Below are 18,647 nucleotides of genomic sequence, written 5' to 3' on the forward strand. Positions count from 1 at the left end.
GTAAAATAATACAAATATTAGATATTTGAATAATATTTCTTTTTATTGGAGAAGATTTAAATTTAAAATACGCAGCATGGCTGGTATACAAGCTTGATTGCTTTTTAAAAATGCATAGGTTTAGCTCTGATTTTGGTCCAATTTATATTTAAAATGAGAGAGAAGGTTAAATGACATGTGGTGCACAGCCAAGTGGTTACCTGAATGTACAGCTGCCACTCACAGAGCAGGAAAGACAGACTGGTGTTCGAGCTTGCAAAGGTGTTTTTTTTTTTTTTTAATTTTATTATTATTTTTTAGTTTGATATCTTTTAGGGGTGGAAAAATTAAAATTAAAAAAAAAAAACTATCAGGATTTTTTTGCTTCACAACTTTAAAATCTATTTTTTGTTAAAAAAAAATCTTTTTTTTTTTTTTTTTTTCAAATAAATGAAAATAATCCACTATAAAAAAAAATTTGTCAATTTTATTGTTTTTATTGATCTTTTTACTTATCCTCTTGGCCAATATATCAACAGAATCATGGTCTGGCTACTGTGTTGTTTTTTTCCTTATTTAAATCAAGAAAAATGACAAGTAAAAAAAGTTTTGTACATTTTTCTTTTTTTGTTTTTACTTTACAAAAATCAGCAATATCGAGGGAATCATGAGAATTGCAATTTAAATTGAATCGACACCCAAAAAAAATTGTAATTAAATCAAATTGGGACTAAACCATATGGTGACAGCCCTAATATCTTTGTTTGCATATACTTAAAATGCAGCCGTAAATATAATCTGGTCTCCACTGAGGTGCACAAACAAAAATACCTTGAAATTCATCTTCGTTACCTCTTGAGATGAGTAATACTACACAGCTAGGGTGTCAACTATTATTCTTTGAGGACAACTACTTTGAAACAGGTTAGTTCAAAAGTCAGCAAGTCGTGTATTACAACTACAGCTGTTAGGGCTCATTTTTTATCAAGCTCTATAGTACTAGCTACGGGTTGTTAATAGTTATAATAAACATTTTAGCTATTTTAAAAATGGCAGTAGAGTCTGAAAAATGAAGATGAGGCATATCTGACCTTCTACTCACATTATTGTACATTTGGGCCTCTGCTTTTAACGGCACTATGCTAATATGTTAGTGAAATGCATCCGTTGTTTTTCCTCTAGCTCACAGCTCAAATTCCAAAAGTCTTTTGACCAAAACGGCTAAACTCTCACTACTCTTTAATGAGCATTTCTTTCGTTTGTCAGAGCTTTTACAGATCAGCTGAGGAAGATCTCACGTGATGCAGGAATGCCCATCCAGGGTCAACCTTGCTTCTGCAAGTATGCACAGGGGGCAGACAGCGTCGAGCCAATGTTCAGACACCTCAAGTACACCTACCAAGGCCTCCAGCTGGTGGTGGTCATCCTTCCTGGGAAGACACCAGTCTATGGTAAGGGATCTGATCTCACACATAATCTTCCTGTATGAATGACACAAGAACTGATAGTTTCCTAGTTTATGTTGCTTTTATGTTTTGTTATTGTTCCCAGAAAGACTTCCCTGTTGCTTTTTAAAATTTACACTAACCATTGCCACCTATTTAAAGAACATAGGGGATTTGTGGTTCACTGGTAGCGATTTATGGTAGGGAGTCATGAAACTTAATGGCTTGCCCGTTTAACTGGGTTTGTTTCAGGCTTGTGATCTTTAGCAATACAAATGACAGAATTCAAATGATAGAAATAAATACTGTACAACCGTGGACACAACCAACATATATCTACAGCTGCATAATTGTAGCTGTAGACCCCGTTAGCAATTAGTGTAAATCAAACAAACCACCTATAACCAAAAAGAGGAGAAAAAAAAACAATGCCCACCTTGGGTCATTCACTACAATATGTCATGGAAATGACATATAGCTCCAAATAATGCAGGAGATGGTGACTCTAACTGACCATACAATGTAATGAAAGGTAAACTTGTGGTGACATGCAGCTTGCTGCATTCAAGGGCAGCTAGCAAACAACAACTTTAACAGTATCTAGCACAAGGACAATTACAATATTAGCAAAAAAAATTGGGATTAATTATCCTCTGAGTCTGTTGGGTTTTCTAACAATATCAACAAATAATGGAGAAAAAATGTGAATAACTGGGCACACTGAACTGGACTGTAGCCTAATTGCCACCTGGCATCCGTTTGGTCTTTCACTTTCTTTAGAGAATTATTTCAATTTTAAATACTTAAAGTGACTGAAAAAACATACAGATCCATTCTTTTGTTTGCTGCCCAGCTCTCTCCTGCCAACTAACCAAATAAAATTACATTCATTCAAGTCAAAGGGAGTGTAATGGAGCCGTGAAAATTAGTTCCTGAACATGGCTATATATAGATGCAGGAATTAACAAACTGAAGTCACTAGAGCAGGTTTTTAATAAGGAACACACTTGATGAAGTTCTTAATACATCTCCATATCTGTTGTGTTTTTATAGCTGAGGTGAAACGTGTTGGGGACACGGTACTTGGAATGGCTACACAGTGTGTGCAGGTGAAGAATGTACAAAAGACAACACCTCAGACCCTCTCCAACCTCTGCCTGAAGATCAATGTCAAGCTGGGTGGCGTCAACAACATCCTCCTACCACAGGGCAGGTAAGTGATGCAGTTATAGTTAAGACAAACGCTCTCCGACCAAGCATGTTGGAGACATAAATGTCTCTGTTGAGATTTTTTAAATTTTGTCTACGTCTGCTCTGTATTTCTGTTCAGGCCAATGGTGTTCCAGCAGCCAGTGATATTCTTAGGCTCAGATGTGACCCATCCACCTGCCGGAGATGGAAAGAAACCTTCCATTGCTGCTGTAAGTAACATTACATCATAGCAGGATGATCTAGATGTTTTCTTGAAAAGTAAGATTACAGCAATGCATATCATAGAATGGAAATAAAAAGTCAGCTTTTTCATTTACCTGGAAAGTTCACTGTTGAAATACTCTTGAAAATAGAGAGCTGTGCAACCATTTTTACTTCACATAAATGCAGAAAAATTTTCATCCTCCACAGAGAGGAGGATAGAGGTGAAAAATACATACATTTCATACCCACTTACATACCTACACACAGATTCCCCTAGATCAGGGGTCGGCAACCCAAAATGTTGAAAGAGCCATATTGGACAAAAAAACCCAAAAACTAATATGTCCGGAGCCGCAAAAAATGAAAAGCCTAATATAAGCCTTACCATGAAAGCAACAGATGCCTTATGTATCTATATTAGCTATATTAGCCCACTATCAAAATGACTAAGTTGGCTACAAATACATTATGAGCCTTAATGATAAAATGTTTATTTTCCCCGCTGCACATCCTGTAGAGAATGACGCACCACGTGACTACTCTGTTGTACGATGCCGTCTCATGTTTAACTTCATTACTATATTAATGAGTTATGTTTCGTTGCTTTGATGAAATTTAAAAAATGCAATACAGGAATCCGATTTTTTTTATGTCATTTTTATTTTGAGGATTCGGGAAAAAAAAAACAACAAAATGGATTGTGCATAACGCGCCCCTGGGCAACAAACAGAACGCAATAAAACGCAGCCTGCATTTATAAAAAATAAACCAATAAATAAAATTAATACAGTTTGATTTCTGTGCAAATGCCAAGCAAGTCAGTGCAACGATAAAACGCTGCAGCATCCTCTTCTCTTTTGACACGCAAGCAATGCAGCTATCCTCCGACCTGAGCACTATTACCAAGTGTCATTCCAAATATATACCGACAAAAGCCAGAAATCATTTTATAAAAACATCCACTTTGTTACTCAATATGTGTGTATGAAGGATTATGTTCTTACCCGTTTAGACTTTTTTAGACTTTAGACTTAGACTTAGACTTTATTGTCCCCAAAGGGAAATTCTTTTTCACGTACACAGCACATGTTTGACAACAAAAAGGACAATAACAGACCACAGAAACAACATACAAATACAATAAACAGAGTACACTCAGCGCCCCCTGCTGTTTAGAAATGTTATGACTGAGGGGATCAGGCTTTTTCCCAACCGAGCCTTTTTGCACCTGAGCGCCCTGTACCTCCGTCCTGAAGGAAGAGGGGTGAGTTGTTCATGAAGGGGGTGTGTGGGGTCCTGCTCCATGGAAAGTGCAAAGCGTCCAATGGCTCTGTTGTTAAGCTCTGTAAGGCTTGGTGTGGGGAGTCCTATGATTTTTGCTGCGGTGTTGGTTACCTTTATGAGTTTAGTCCGGTTCTTAACAGTCAACAAATTGAAAAAGCAAGTTGAACAGTACAGAATAACAGGCTGGATAATGGACTGATATAACCGTAGGAGTAGAGGTGGAGAAACATAGAGTCCTTTCAGTTTCCGGATTATTGATAGTCGTTGTTGGCTTCGTTTTTGAATGTCCATAATATGCTGATCAAATGTTAGTGAACTGTCCATTGTTACTCCAAGATATTTAAAACTGTCCACGATTTCAACTGTTTGATTGTCAATGGCAATGGGTTGCTGTGGTGAAGTAGAGCTGAATATGAGTTCCTTTGTTTTATTGACATTGAGGTACAGATGGTTGTCTGTGCACCATTTGGTGAAGTGTATGACAGTGTTGTTATAGTCCAAGTCCATGGTGGAGTTATTGTCCTTAAGTAATGCGAGAATGGCAGTATCATCTGAGTATTTAAAGTACTTGATGTGAGGTGAAGGACTGATGTCATTTGTGTAAAGTGTGTAAAGGAAAGGACTAAGTACACACCCCTGCGGTGCTCCGGTGTTTATGGTGAGGGCAGAGGATGTTGTAGAACCCAACTGTATGACCTGCTGCCTGTTGCTCAGGAAGTTATGAAGGAGATGAATCATTCTGGTGGGAATATTAAGGTGGTGCAACTTCTGGATCATCAGGTGCCTCTGGATGGAGCTAAAAGCTGAGCTGAAGTCCACGAAGAGTGCACGAGCAGAGTGGCCTGGAGAGTCTAAGTGTTGAAGGAGGAGATGCAGCGGACAAGCTACAGCATCCTCTGTGCCCCTCCACGCCTTATAGGCAAACTGTAGAGGGTCTAGCTGAGGGCCAACAGCTGGAAGGATGGTGTTCAACAGCAGCTTCTCCAGGCACTTCATGATAATGGATGTAAGAGCCACAGGTCGATAATGGTTTGGTTCAGTGGGTCTGGGCCTCTTTGGAATTGGGATTATTGTTGCCTTCTTCCAGATAGCTGGTATGACGGTAGAATAGTAGACTTCTCTGAAGAGTGAGTGGAGAACAGGTGAGAGTTCCTGGGTGCAGTTCTTAAGCACCTTTGCTGAGATGCCGTCCGGACCAGGAGCCTTACCCGGCTTGCACCTGCTGAGCTGTCGCCTCACGTCTTCCAAAGTGAAGGGAAGAGGTTCATCTGGATCCGCTGGGGGGAGTGCTCCCAGCAGTTCTTCACATTCCCCTGAGAAATCCACCTTGTCGAATCGTGCATAAAATGTATTGAGCTCAGTTACAAACTGCACTGGGTCAGTTACTGTGTGAGCAACTGGCTTGGACTCACACCCTGTCAGTGTCCCTACTTTTTGAAATGCCTGTTTTGTGTTCATGGTTGAGAACTCAGTTTCTAACCTATTCTTATATTTAAGTTTTGCCTTCAACACCTCATTTTTGATGTTACGGTTTGCCAGTTTGACAGCAGGCCAATTCTTTTCCCTGAAGGCTTTCTCTTTCTCTTAAAGACTGAGTCAACTGAGGAGTAATCCAAGGCTTAGTGTTTGAAAACTTCCTTATTGTTTTAATAGGAATACAAGTGTCAATACAAAACTTTATATAGTCTGTGATAACAGAGGCTGTATCATCAATATTACTTCCCTGAAAAACTTCCCAGACTGTACAAGCCAGCGAGCCCTGAAGACGTGCAATGGCCTCCCCAGACCACTGCGGGGCGGTGTAGCACTCTGGTCGCTGTCTCTTGAGTTCCTGCTTGTAGAGCGGAAGTAGAATCATGATGTTGTGATCCGCAGTCCCGAGCGGTGGATGTGAGCGGACACGGAAAGCATCTGCGATGTTGCCGTAGCATAAATCCAATATGTTTTCCCGTCTGGTCGGAATGTTCACATACTGTTGGAATGATGGTAAAACACTGTTCAGCCGGCAGTTGTTAAAATCTCCCACAATAAACAGCGGAGCTCCCGGATACTTGGCTAGCATGTCATTAGCTTCACCGGCTATCAGCTCGGCTGCTGTGTTGGTGTTAGCACTTGGAGGGACATAAACACAGCTTATCACAACAGCAGGGAACTCCCTGGGCAGATAGAAAGGACGGAGGGACACAGTCAAGATTTCTCGATCGGGTGTACATGCCTTACGATGGACTTTGATGTTAGTACACCATTTGTTATTGATGTATAAGCACACACCTCCGCCACATTTCTTCCCTGCCTGCTCAGTCCTGTCAGATCGGATCATAGTGAAATTATCCAGGCTAACTTCAGAGTCACTGATTGACTGATCAAGCCACGTTTCTGTGAGGGCAATAATACAGATGTCCCGAAAAGCCCTCTCTAGCCGGCACCTGGCATGGAGCAGATCCATTTTGTTACGGAGTGACCGGACATTTGACATTATTATAGAAGGAAGAGGTGGCTTAAATGGACGTCTTCGAATCCGACACCGAACACCACCACGTCTCCCCCTTTTCCTTGGTCGTATCTCCGGACGCAGGGTCACGGCAGGCTTGATGTTACTCAGCAAAGATGACCGGTGTTGTAGGAGCTCCTCGCGGCTATAGGTGAGTAGCCTGCTGCTGTCATCTCTCACATGTGCGAGGTTTCCCCAGATCAGCCATCCCAGGAGAATTATGGCAATGATTGTAGCTTTGCCTTGATGGATCATTTTAGCCAAGTGTGATTCATCACAAAACACAAAAACACGTAGGACAAACAGTCAAACAGAGCGCCTGTCGTGCTGTCGCAGCCGAGCATGCGCCATCTAGCAGTCCTTCAACAGACAACAGGACTGCTACTTTAATGTGACTTCTGTCAGCTTCTCAACATCGGGCATGTACGATGTAACTTGTGCTGAATTAATGTCCTTGATTTGCTGATCGGTAATGTTGCCTGCCATTTTAATGGTCCTTTCCTTCACTGTCTTAGCGGAGAGGGGCATGTCTTTGATTTTCTGTATTATCTCGGTTTTGTTTTTGAAGTTAGCAAATACGTGTTCTGATATGTTGATGACTGAGTCCTTCATGTAGTCACCATCTGTGAAAGGTTTTCTACACTTTATTATCTCCCGGGTTGCAACAAAACTTGCAGCAGTAGTGCAGTTTGGAAATGCAATCCACTTAAATCTATTTTTGCGCTTCTCTAATTTCTCCAGAAGTAATGCAATCGCACTTTTTGTGTCACTCCCAACTGGGTACTGGCTGCAAATGTAGCATGCTTTCCCTGGAAATGTCTTTCCACATTACTCTTTTTGTTATTTGACAACTTCTCGCTACAGAGCAAACATTCAGACAATCCTTCCGCATTGGCAATAAGTGCAAATGATTCGGTCCAAGAAACTGTGAATCCTCTGTTCTCCTGTTATTTTTCTCTTTTTCCCTTTGGGATCCATGGCGCATTACACAGCCCCGGTTTGTTTACAACGCCACCTGCCTCCTCCCGCCCTGCTGATAGGCTATGTGTCGCAGGCTATGATGCAAATCTTCCTTGACAGAAATGTTGAAATTTAATATTTATTCTACACATTTTTACAGCGTTGGAAAACGTTAAGAATGTTTGTCATGTTTGTCCTCCTACAGAACCAGATCAAAACAAAAATATATATCTTTTTCCATTTTTAAAAAAAACATTTTTGAGGGAGCCCACTAAGGCAGCGCCAAAGAGCCGCGGGTTGCTGACCCCTGCCCTAGATAAACTAGGGGTGTAAGAAAGTATTGATATATCAAAATATGGACATTTTTTTGTGTGACGACACATCAACATTCAAAAGCACTTAAAAAATAAAAAATAAACAAACATCTTATTAATGAAGCTTTTTTTTATAATGTCTTAATTTATCTACATAAATAGCTAGTGTTTTTATTTTGTAATTAAATGTAGATCCTTCTATTCTTATACAGTAAGTCGATTGTAGGCATGTAACAGCTTTGTGCTCTATGCTGTGACACTTTTCATATAAATTGTAGTAAAGACAAATTGCTATGTAAAGTTTTGCTTATGGTGTTGCAATATATTGTAATGTTGCCCCTGTATTGTGATGCATATCATATCGCTAGATTTTTTTCCAGTACACACCCCTTACATCTACATGCACTTCTATGTATATATACACACACATACACACTTACTCACCCATCACCGGTCCTAAATCCCCACATTAATCAAGTAACATTTCTTCTGCCTTTTGAAGCGTTACTCTAACAATAGTAACCCTCCTTTATTGCATTTGTCAAGCCCAAAGAAGCTAAGATTGTCTTTTATATTGGTTTAATTTTTGCTGTTGTCTGAGTTGTACCCTAATTTTGATGAGTTGCTCTACTCCTTTAGGTGGTAGGTAGTATGGATGCCCATCCCAGTCGATACTGTGCCACAGTACGAGTTCAGCAACACCGTCAAGACATTATCCAGGACCTGGCCAACATGGTGAGAGAGCTGCTTATCCAGTTCTACAAGTCCACACGCTTCAAGCCCACCAGAATCATCTACTATCGAGATGGCATCTCTGAGGGCCAATTTAGCCAGGTAATATGCAGATTAGTAAAGGTGCAGACTCTATTATCGGGCAGTATTAAAAGAAAATTGTCTAAGCTGGAATTAAGATGGTGTTGATTCTCTAAATATGCGTTGTTTTTATTCTTTGCCTTTATTCATGCAGACTTTTTTTTTTTTTTTTTTTTTTTTTTTTTAATATGCAGGTTCTTCAACATGAGCTGCTGGCGATCCGTGAAGCCTGCATCAAACTAGAGAAGGATTACCAACCGGGTATTACCTTTGTGGTTGTTCAGAAGAGACACCACACAAGACTTTTCTGTATGGATAGAAACGAAAGGGTCAGTATGTTATTGTTGGGAATGTTTTAAACTTTTGATGCCAGCTTAATTTAATAATGAGGCTAACTCTACAATATTATGTCATTTTATGTATTTATTGGTTACCAACTAAATGGAAAGATGTGCTCAGATCTAATTAATCTCATAGTCATGCACAGATACACAGCAAACCAGCTGCTGTGATCTGTTGTGAGACCCCAGATTTCGGAGGTAATTCAGCCTGACCATTTATTTGCCCCCAACTTTATACTTCCATCCTTTTGAAATGGACTTTTTTTTAAATAAGGGCTGGGTTTTAAAAATAGATTAAATTTAATTAGTCCATAATTGATTAATACGTCCTAGAGATCTTTGTCTGTCTCTCTCTATGTGTGATAGTATCTCAATAATACATGTAGAGGTGTCATTTCAGATAATTACAATTGTCTGATAACTCTCAGATAATTGATTTTGATTGTCATGTAAATAGATTCAGTGATCTATAAAAGTCGTCATCTAAGAATGTAGTTGATATTCAGGAACACAGCAGTGGTTATTGATGTTAGTGGTGATGCACAGCTCTACTTTTTATTCTTCAGCTTTAACAGGAACATCCATTTAGACAGTCTCAGCTCACCAGAGCATTGCAATGTGAATTTTTACAGGTTGGCAAGAGTGGGAACATTCCTGCAGGGACCACAGTGGACACAAAAATCACTCACCCATCAGAGTTTGACTTCTACCTTTGCAGTCATGCTGGCATTCAGGTGAGAGCTGGATTGTTAGCTGTTGCTGATATCCTAAATATTTTTTAATCAGTTTATTAAAAAGTTAGAATTTACATTAATTGACAATTCAGTCTATATTTAAATGTAGCGGTGCAAGTTAAGAAATGAGCTTATTTTCATCTGTATTTCCTTGTGTTTGTGTTGTATTTATTCAGGTAGAAGATTCTTTGTTGAGCACACATTTAACACCTGTCCTTCATTGTCATTCTTTGCAGGGAACCAGCAGGCCGTCTCACTACCATGTGCTCTGGGACGACAACCACTTCTCATCAGATGAACTGCAGGTTCTTACCTATCAGCTTTGCCATACTTATGTGCGTTGCACCCGGTCTGTTTCCATCCCAGCACCAGCCTACTATGCCCATTTAGTGGCTTTCCGGGCCCGCTATCACTTGGTGGACAAAGAGCATGACAGGTATAGATGTGAATGTTTTTTTGAACTTGCCAGACTTTTGTCTCTTAATAACTTTGTGCACATATTTTCAGCACTAATCAAGTTTTATATTTACCATCACTCTGTCATGCCTGCTTTTTATTTTTCTTTTCAGCGCTGAGGGCAGTCACACGTCAGGTCAGAGCAACGGGCGTGACCACCAGGCCTTAGCCAAGGCTGTTCAAATCCACCAGGACACCCTGCGTACCATGTACTTTGCCTGAGAGCACACGACCCCAGGTTGGCGTGGGTGAGATCCCACTGATGGAAATTGTTACTCCTTGCTGTCTCACTGTCAGCTATAGATAGCATCACAGTGGCTTTAGATCATGATCTCCCTTACCTGCAAACCTGTCAGTTACCCATACGGCTGCTCTTGTAATTCAGCCCTTAAAATTACCAAAATCAAACCAGCTAATAGTGTGTGAGATGCAAAGAGATGCATATAGCTGGGAAAGGTTTTATTTACGTTGTGTATTAGTGTGTGCTCATTTGTTGTAGGGATTTATGTTGATAGTTATGAGAGAAAATGGCCAAGTTTATACACTGCTATGAGAAATATTCAGTTTCTAAACTAGTGGGCAATAAGATTTTACAGCGGGGTGTGATAGTTTTGACAAAGCCGGTCACCATCCTCTTCCCTTTGTGTTTGATAGGGCCTTGGTGCTAAAAGGGAGAAGAAATTTCAAAATGTGAGGGTGCCCATTTACTACTCATATGCCTGATGATTTAATCCTCTGAACATAATTCTTCAACCAATTGAAGCTAAGTGCACTGACCAGATGGGTACTTCAATCAGGACACAAGTACTTAATATTATATTGAGATTTGTATCCCCCACCACCACACCACCTTTCCTTCCACATAGGGCACTATGTGATGAAAAGTGCCATGTCAGACTATCTTTCCTTTGTCACTTCTGTAAAAATCTATGAATTATTTGGCCCACAATTTACTGGGTTTTTGAGCATTTGTCCTTGATTGACACCAATGAATATTTTATGCCAAATCTGGTGACAACTAGAGAATTTTTTCCCCATCGGATTCAATCATTCATTCCTTAAACAAGTACTTGGTTAATTGTGGATGAGGCCATCTAATGTTTAGAAACCAAAAGAACAGCTGTGTTAGTCCAATGTCATATTCACTAATCTGAACCAAGAAAGTCAGACCAGTTATTCTCTCACCCAGAAATGGTGTATTGGGACTGGCTCCCTAAGTGGACACCTTTTTAATGTATTCTGAGCCATGTTGATAAAAGACACATGAGTTTGAAGTCAACAGAGGAGAACATGATGAAATCTTTTTTGGTTCCCTTTGTTTTTATAGTCATTTTTTCCTTTTCTGTATTTTTTCAGAAGAAGTATGCATGTAGCTGACTTATGTTTTAGATGTATATTCATCTGCAATGATTTTTTTTTATTATGCCCATCAACTCCACTTGTATTTTTCTAATGTATATAGCATCAGAAAGCAGTCTCATTGTTAGTGCTGAATGTCTGTGTGGCTTCTTCGTAGGCAGGCATTTGGTTCAGTGGGGTTAATGCGACACCATTTTACTTTTGAACTTACTGAAATTCCTTTGAAAAAATCTTTTAAATAGTTTGCTTCAAAAATGGGGAGGGTTTAGTTTATGCAAATTACTTTTCATGAGTCTTTTTACTATATAGTAATGTTGCCAATAAGGTATATTTTGAATAAGCTCTCAGTGGAGACTGCTGAAAAATTTTAATACACTTTTTTAGAAGGCTGGCCCACTTGTCTAAATTAACTATTTGTATAGATATTTTAAATGCAAATATTCTCTTGCCTTCTAAGACTGTCATAGTCTTATCAAATGAAATGAATACATAAAACATCCTACTTTAGTGACTACAAAGTTAAGTTGGCAAATGATCAGATCAGATGTTGATTGGAAGTAAATAGTGTATATTTTCTAACTACTATGCATCCTTTCTAACAAAGATTTAGCATTCTACATGAATTTGAGTCATTTTTAGAGGTAGACAATCAGGGCTTTTTGTTTTACTTGTTCTTATTGTATTGCATTTAATAGTGTCTATTAGTGCTTATCAGCATCTTCATGCCTTTCTAACAGGATGAAGTATTTATGTGGTCATTTGTAACATTGTAAGTTTTTATAGTGTGAAGATTGGGCGTGTCCTTTTGTAACTCATAATCTTTCCTAGCCAAACAAGATTACAAACTTTTACATGATTAACATTCAAAAGAGAGAAAAGCACAAAAGGACGTTTTAATTCTAGGTGCTAAGTTTTCACTGTAAACCACCTTAAATTCTCACTGGACTTGCCCACAAGGCTTTTTATTTTTAAATAGTTTTTGAAAGATGCTTCATCATTTTGAGGGTCATTTCTCTCCATTTGAAGACCTCAATGTTTCCCTTTTTAACTCATTACCTGTAAAGAGATCCGACTGACTGTGTTTGTGGGGCATTCTGAAAATCATGTACTTGATATTTACTGTTATGATGTCAATATTGTTCCTATCGGTGCTGGTCTCACAACATGTAAATTTGGATGCACTTTTGATAGCAGAATATTGGTATGACTTCTCCAGATGTTTTTCTCAGTTGAAACAGGAGACTCGGCCATATTGTGTGACACTGGTGTAATTGCACGGAAACGGCTGTGTGTTCTACCTCTTGTTACCTGTGTAAAGGTAACATCACACTGCAGGCCATTTCTGTATAATTACCCCTGCTATCTATCTAATTGGCATTTTTTGAGTCGCATTGACAGTAAAGCTTTTAAAGGCTTAGTGTGTGCATGTTTCGAGTTATTGCATATTTCTTTCATTTTCTTGTTTTACTTGGAGACAATGTTTTGTTTTGTTTTTTTCTGTGTAAAATTTTGCGCGTTGAGCTGTACGACCAAATTCCTGAACTGTGTTTATACCTACACGTAGCTTTCCCTGCTTTTTGTCCTTTAATTCTATGCACCACTAAAATGACACTTTTTTGACACCTTGGTTTTCCACTTTAGCAGTAAACAACAAATGCAAAGCCCTTTTGGCCAGGACAAAATAAACGTCCCAGTGGTGCTGTCAGATTATCAAAGGTGCTTCAAAGTTTGAAGGAAACTCAATAGAAAATGCCATGTTAAGCTTGATTTAACTCAAAGCTGAAAAAACAGGGTTGTAATTGAGAAAAAGTGGAAATGTGAATGGCATTTTCCCTGTATGAATGCAGGGCTTTGTCATTTTCCAACATTAATCTCCACTTTGAATCTCCAGCGTTCAGACCATCTCAAAGCTTTGCTTGAGTATTAGATAGTAGATACCCACTGTGAAGTGTAGAACCTGGATGTGACAAAGTCTAACTTCTTCCTTGCAACATCTCATGCATTGAAAATCTTACCTGGTTTAGACAACTCTAGGAAGTATTTTGGAGAAGATGGGTTTGCATTTGTTGTTGCTGCTTTATGTTTTACATTACCTACACCAGCACCTTATGATACCAGATCAGAATGGCATTGTTTTTCCAGGACATGAAACTGATTTTTGAAAATGTTAGTTTTTTTTGCACTAAATAAACAAGAATGGACTTTATAGCTATTCATGCATTAAGGATATTTATCAAGAGGACAGATTTGCTGCCATTGCTGATTATTTACTTTTATGTTGGTTAGGGGGGGGTTGGCATTGATGGCTCTTAAAAGATGCAACAGGGCTCATTGTGTGCACTCGCCATTGAGAGATACATGGTAGAATTCCATCTAGCCAGCAGTCAATATGTCATATTACAGAAATAACCTAATGCCTTTAAAATGTTACTGAAAGAGTGATATTTTTAGTGAAGTGGGTGTGTTGCCTTTGTAAAATGATGCTGACTATGAAAGTGTTTTTATGCAAAACTGACAAGTGTTGAAAGGAGCTGATAAGCTTTGGATAGTGAGGCTATTGAGGTCCATTCTTGTTGGATGCCAAAGTGATGAGAGGATGGACTGTACTGGAAGTTTTTATATGGTTCTCATCAAAAACTGCAATGTGCAAATAAATTCCCACTGCAGATAAGGCTTCTTCATGTCAAACAACCCCACAAACATAACGCATATCAAAGTTGAGGGGAGGTTTTTTGTTTTCACTAAATTTTTATTTAATAGAAGCTCAATTGAAGAATGTTTATGAAAGCAACAGACTCTCCTAGTATGGACAAATGTGGCACCACTTTGCAGGTAAATTTATGCACAATTTGCTGATTAATCCATTTAGAACGCCTGAAATGGTAACTTTATAGACTTTACACACATTTCTCTTCAGTTTGCAGTGTCCACAATCTGGACAAAGCCAGTCATTGTTAAAAAAAAATTACAGGCTTTTCTTTTGTGGTCTGTAAAAATTAAAGAAGCTGAGATAAAACACCTTGAATTGTAAACGAGCCTATTTTTATTTCTCCCCATCTTTTAAAAGTTTTGTTTTAAATGATCTGGGAGAATTAAAAAAAAAAAGAATAAAATTCAGCAAAACCTAATACATGGATTTATTCTGATCCATTATCCTGTGTTTAACCATATTTCTTCTCTCAACTGCTTATCAATCTCTTGTAGAGAAACTATTGTTTTTACTCAAAAAAAAAAATCTTTTGTAGGGTAGAGCCTCTCCAGCTTCACATATTGATGAATGTAATAAGTCTGCGTGGTTTGTTTAGATAGTAAAAGCTAGCTTTCTAGTACATTTACACCCAGCTTTGCGTCTTGTGTACATCTTTTGCGGTGGTGTTTTTTGCCATTTGTTTTGTTTTTTTTTAATTTTATATTAGATAATTCATTAATTCTGCAGACACCACAGTTGAGTTTGCAGGTCTTTTCATCAATCAACTCTTGCTTAAGAGGTGAACGTTTTACATTGGTGCAAAGAACAGTCATCTTTTCAGCTCATGCATGTTAGGTAATTTAACAGCAACTGTGTGTGTGTGTATTGCAATTATACACACATGAGTATGAGGGTTTCTTAGATGTGTGATGTTGTTTGCTGTTAGATGTTTGGCTTGTGCTTCTTCCCTCAGTCTAATATTCATTTCCCGCCCTTGCAAAGTTGTCCTGTAAAGTCCTCCTGAGTTAGGCTTTTAGTGCAGTAACGGTGCCACGTGAGAGAATGTTTTTTTTTTTTTTTTTTTTTTTTTTGTTTCAATGCTTAGATTTCTTACACGTAAGTTAAATTGTTACCTTGCTAGTTTTACAGATGTATAAACTATTTGATTTGCTGAGTTCTTTACTGGCTTTATCGGACGTTCCTACTTTTATCCAAACTTTCTGAAGTGTCAGTCTCTGGCCACAAGACGGCTGTGTTGTGTTGACGGACTCGGCAGTTGAAATCTCCAACACTGATATGTTTTGCCATAAGTCGCAGTTACGGAGGACAAACTGAAATGGGATACTGACTTACCTTAAAAAAAGACCTGTTACCCCTTACCGAGCTGGATGCAGCTGCATTTTGTTTTGCTTTCTTTGGGCCATTTCTAAGAAGTAGAGCATATTTTAGCTACCTGTTTAACTACAGTTTCAGAAATGCCAGCAGGATGGGTTTACAATCGGCCCACCTTGTAGTTTTAGACCTTAATATCCAAACGACTAATAATTGCTAATATATTTTAGACATACATGATCCCCAAAAAGACATAATGAGAATCCTTTAGTTTACATGTGGAGCCACTAATAAGTGAAAGTTCCACACAGAATGTAGTTGCTTCCCATGTGGTGGTTTGTAATTTCTCGGTTCATTCTGTTTGTGCAGACAATTTCTACTAGTCAGAGATGCATGCAGCTCTTTAAAAACAGCAGGTCAGAGCCGTGAGTGAAGATCAGAGCTAGAACACAGTGCACCCAGTGGAAATTTGTGGTCAGTGTTTGGGATGCACTGAATCACAACTGTTACAGAGCTACAAACCAATGCCATCGAGCTGATCTAATCATGCAAAGCCAACGGGGGTATTTCTTTTTTTTTATTTTTTTTTTTTATGTATCTTTTCAAAGCATTTTTAGTCTTGAGAACTTGACATGGGTTTTTCTTTACCAACTTGGAAAATACTACCTCAGAGCAGCGGCAGGTGCTTGCAAATATTCTCCCTAATTTACAAGAATGGTAAACAAATATATTGTAGTGACCAAACCAATATCACCATTTTGTTTTGTGAACTTTGAGGGTAAAAACCAACAAATCTTGTATGTTTAGTTGGTTGCTAGTTGGTTACAGTTGTAGGGGACCAAAGTTTTCTAATCTGAAGTCATTGTTGCATGTGAAATAATTTTTTCAAAAGACAGGAAAAAATAAAACCTGCGCAATCTTGGATATATTCTTGTGATTTTTAAGCATAGTAATGACTGGATCTTTTTACATGTGCCATCATAATTGTAATTCACTTGGGGATCATGTGGTATGTTTGTCATGGCAGCAAAGGATTAGTATAAGATGGATGTAGAGCAAATCATGTTGGTTTGTGTGAGCTGTGGGTATTTTGGTACACTGGGCTTCTGTGGCATAATGGTCCGCTATCAAGCCAGTGATAGATCCTTAGCTGACAGGAGAAAATGCTTTGAGGTCTGATTTGTTTTATTTATTTTGTTTAGAAGCAGCTTTTAATCTTTTTAGTTTGGCCAGAAAGCTTTCGTTTTACACAGCCATGCTACACAACCAGGTGTATTTTTCTGTGTATTAACCCAGAACTTCAATAATAAAAAAAAAAAAACAAGTACTCAGTTCTCTTCTGCTTTTCTGGCAAGTAGCTCCACTTGGCACCATTTTGTAAGGCTATAAGATGACATCTAACAAAGGGAATATAGACTTCAGACCGTATCAGATCATTCGACGAAAGGTACATACTTTGAGGTTGTGGGTCAATTAACTACATATTTAGCCTAAAGTGAAAACATCCTGCATAAACGTAGTTATTTTATGTGCCTTTTTGTCGGATTTCTCCTATAAATCTGCCCAGGCATTGGGTTTGTGAGTCTGTTTTTTTTTTTTTTTTTTCCAACACAAAGGTTAGACCAAGTCTGCCGTGCTGCATTAAAAGAAAAAAAAAATCTGTTTTTAATTATCATGCAACCTTGAGTGTAGATGCTGCAAAGAACGATCAGTATTTGTGTTTTGCACTTTGAAAGCAGTCACGAAAAAGAAAAGGTAATTTGCCCATGTGAGGTTGGGCAGAACGTTAAAAAAAAATAAAAAAAAATAATAACTGACGAGGTATTTTATGCTATCAATAGGAATTATAAGGAATAATATGACTTTGAAAAGCTTTTCTTAAAAGGTTGATATATCTATAAATATATACATACATACACATATATATATATTCATGAAGTACCTCATAAGCCTGATATATGCTGCATTGATTTTTTTTTTTTGGATTTTTTTTCCTCTTTAGTGTACTTCATATTGTCCAGTACCATAATGTTTCCCCTCGGGAGGTTTGAATGTCACGACAGGCTGAGCACATGCCACAGTTCATCCAATAACATGTTACAGTTTGTGGCCAAATGATGTCTAAAATATGCAATTAATAAGTAAATCTTATCCCACATATTTCTACATTTTTTAAAAATTCTCTTCCCTGTGTGTGTGCGTGTGCGCGTGCGTGTGCGCGCATGTAGAGCCAAAATTTAAAAAAAAAAAAAGAAGAAAAAAAGACTCAGGTATTGCCATGAAAGGGCTGTATCTGTTTACTGCGTCCTTGTCCCAAACCCTTCCCACTCGCACCTTTGTCTTAATATAGCCTTAGTTACAAGTAAGGTTTTTATTTGGCCTTAAAAGTTGTAGAAATTATGCAGTAGAATATGACAAACTTGACAGAAAGTTCCTCTCCCTACAGATAAGCATTGTTTTAAATGTGTCGTGTCTTGTCATTGCCATCTTATCTACCTCCTATGAATGTAGAGTCTGTCCTGGAGTTGTAGTTGACCCAAAAGCTTTTCTTTTTCATCCAAGCAAGACAGACAATCATCTGTAGGCGCTTAAAAGATTGAAAATAAATTTCCCCTTTTTGTTTTTGCTTACCACCCCTGTACTCTTAGTTCTTCCCCCATGACATCTTCATGTTCTGTGCTTTTCCATTGTAAGCTATGAGAGGTAGTGACCAAAGTTTCTTGGCAAATGCAGCTGTGCAAAGCTGCGTGACCTCAAACCTCCCTTCATGTGTGTCATTTTGAGCTCAGTTTTGAGTTTTATATATAAAATAAAAATCCTCTCTCTTTATCTTTTCTCCCTTATTTAAACCACATCATGCCAAATCTGAATTTGTTGTCATTCCTGTTCCAGTGAGGATGTTCACAATGCTGAATTAATTTGTTCACATCCACTGCTAAGCTCCTTCTTGTTGTAATGTTGTAAGCTTTTAATTTCTACTTTACATGTCCTTATTCTTTTTGGTAACAATTATGCTTACAGAACACAAGACATG

General features: G+C 38.3%; 1 protein-coding gene across 2 annotated transcripts in view; it reads left to right on the forward strand.

Annotated features, from left to right (window-relative positions):
• The window catches only part of ago2 (argonaute RISC catalytic component 2), a 28,513-nt gene that overhangs the window by 6,963 nt on the left and 2,903 nt on the right, over positions 1 to 18,647 (forward strand). For both annotated transcript variants that reach the window (XR_013771710.1, XM_079258453.1), the window contains exons 13-20: positions 1,246 to 1,430; positions 2,478 to 2,637; positions 2,755 to 2,845; positions 8,529 to 8,723; positions 8,897 to 9,031; positions 9,676 to 9,777; positions 10,014 to 10,213; positions 10,347 to 10,471. Coding sequence is in view for 1 of the 2 variants with exons in the window: in XM_079258453.1 (XP_079114579.1) it covers positions 1,246 to 1,430; positions 2,478 to 2,637; positions 2,755 to 2,845; positions 8,529 to 8,723; positions 8,897 to 9,031; positions 9,676 to 9,777; positions 10,014 to 10,213; positions 10,347 to 10,455 (1,177 nt within the window). In the remaining variant the exon portion in view is untranslated. The remainder of the gene's footprint in view (positions 1 to 1,245; positions 1,431 to 2,477; positions 2,638 to 2,754; positions 2,846 to 8,528; positions 8,724 to 8,896; positions 9,032 to 9,675; positions 9,778 to 10,013; positions 10,214 to 10,346; positions 10,472 to 18,647) is intronic.

The sequence above is a fragment of the Telmatherina bonti genome (genome assembly GCF_933228915.1).
Source record: "Telmatherina bonti genome assembly, chromosome: 19".
Taxonomy (NCBI): domain Eukaryota; kingdom Metazoa; phylum Chordata; class Actinopteri; order Atheriniformes; family Telmatherinidae; genus Telmatherina; species Telmatherina bonti.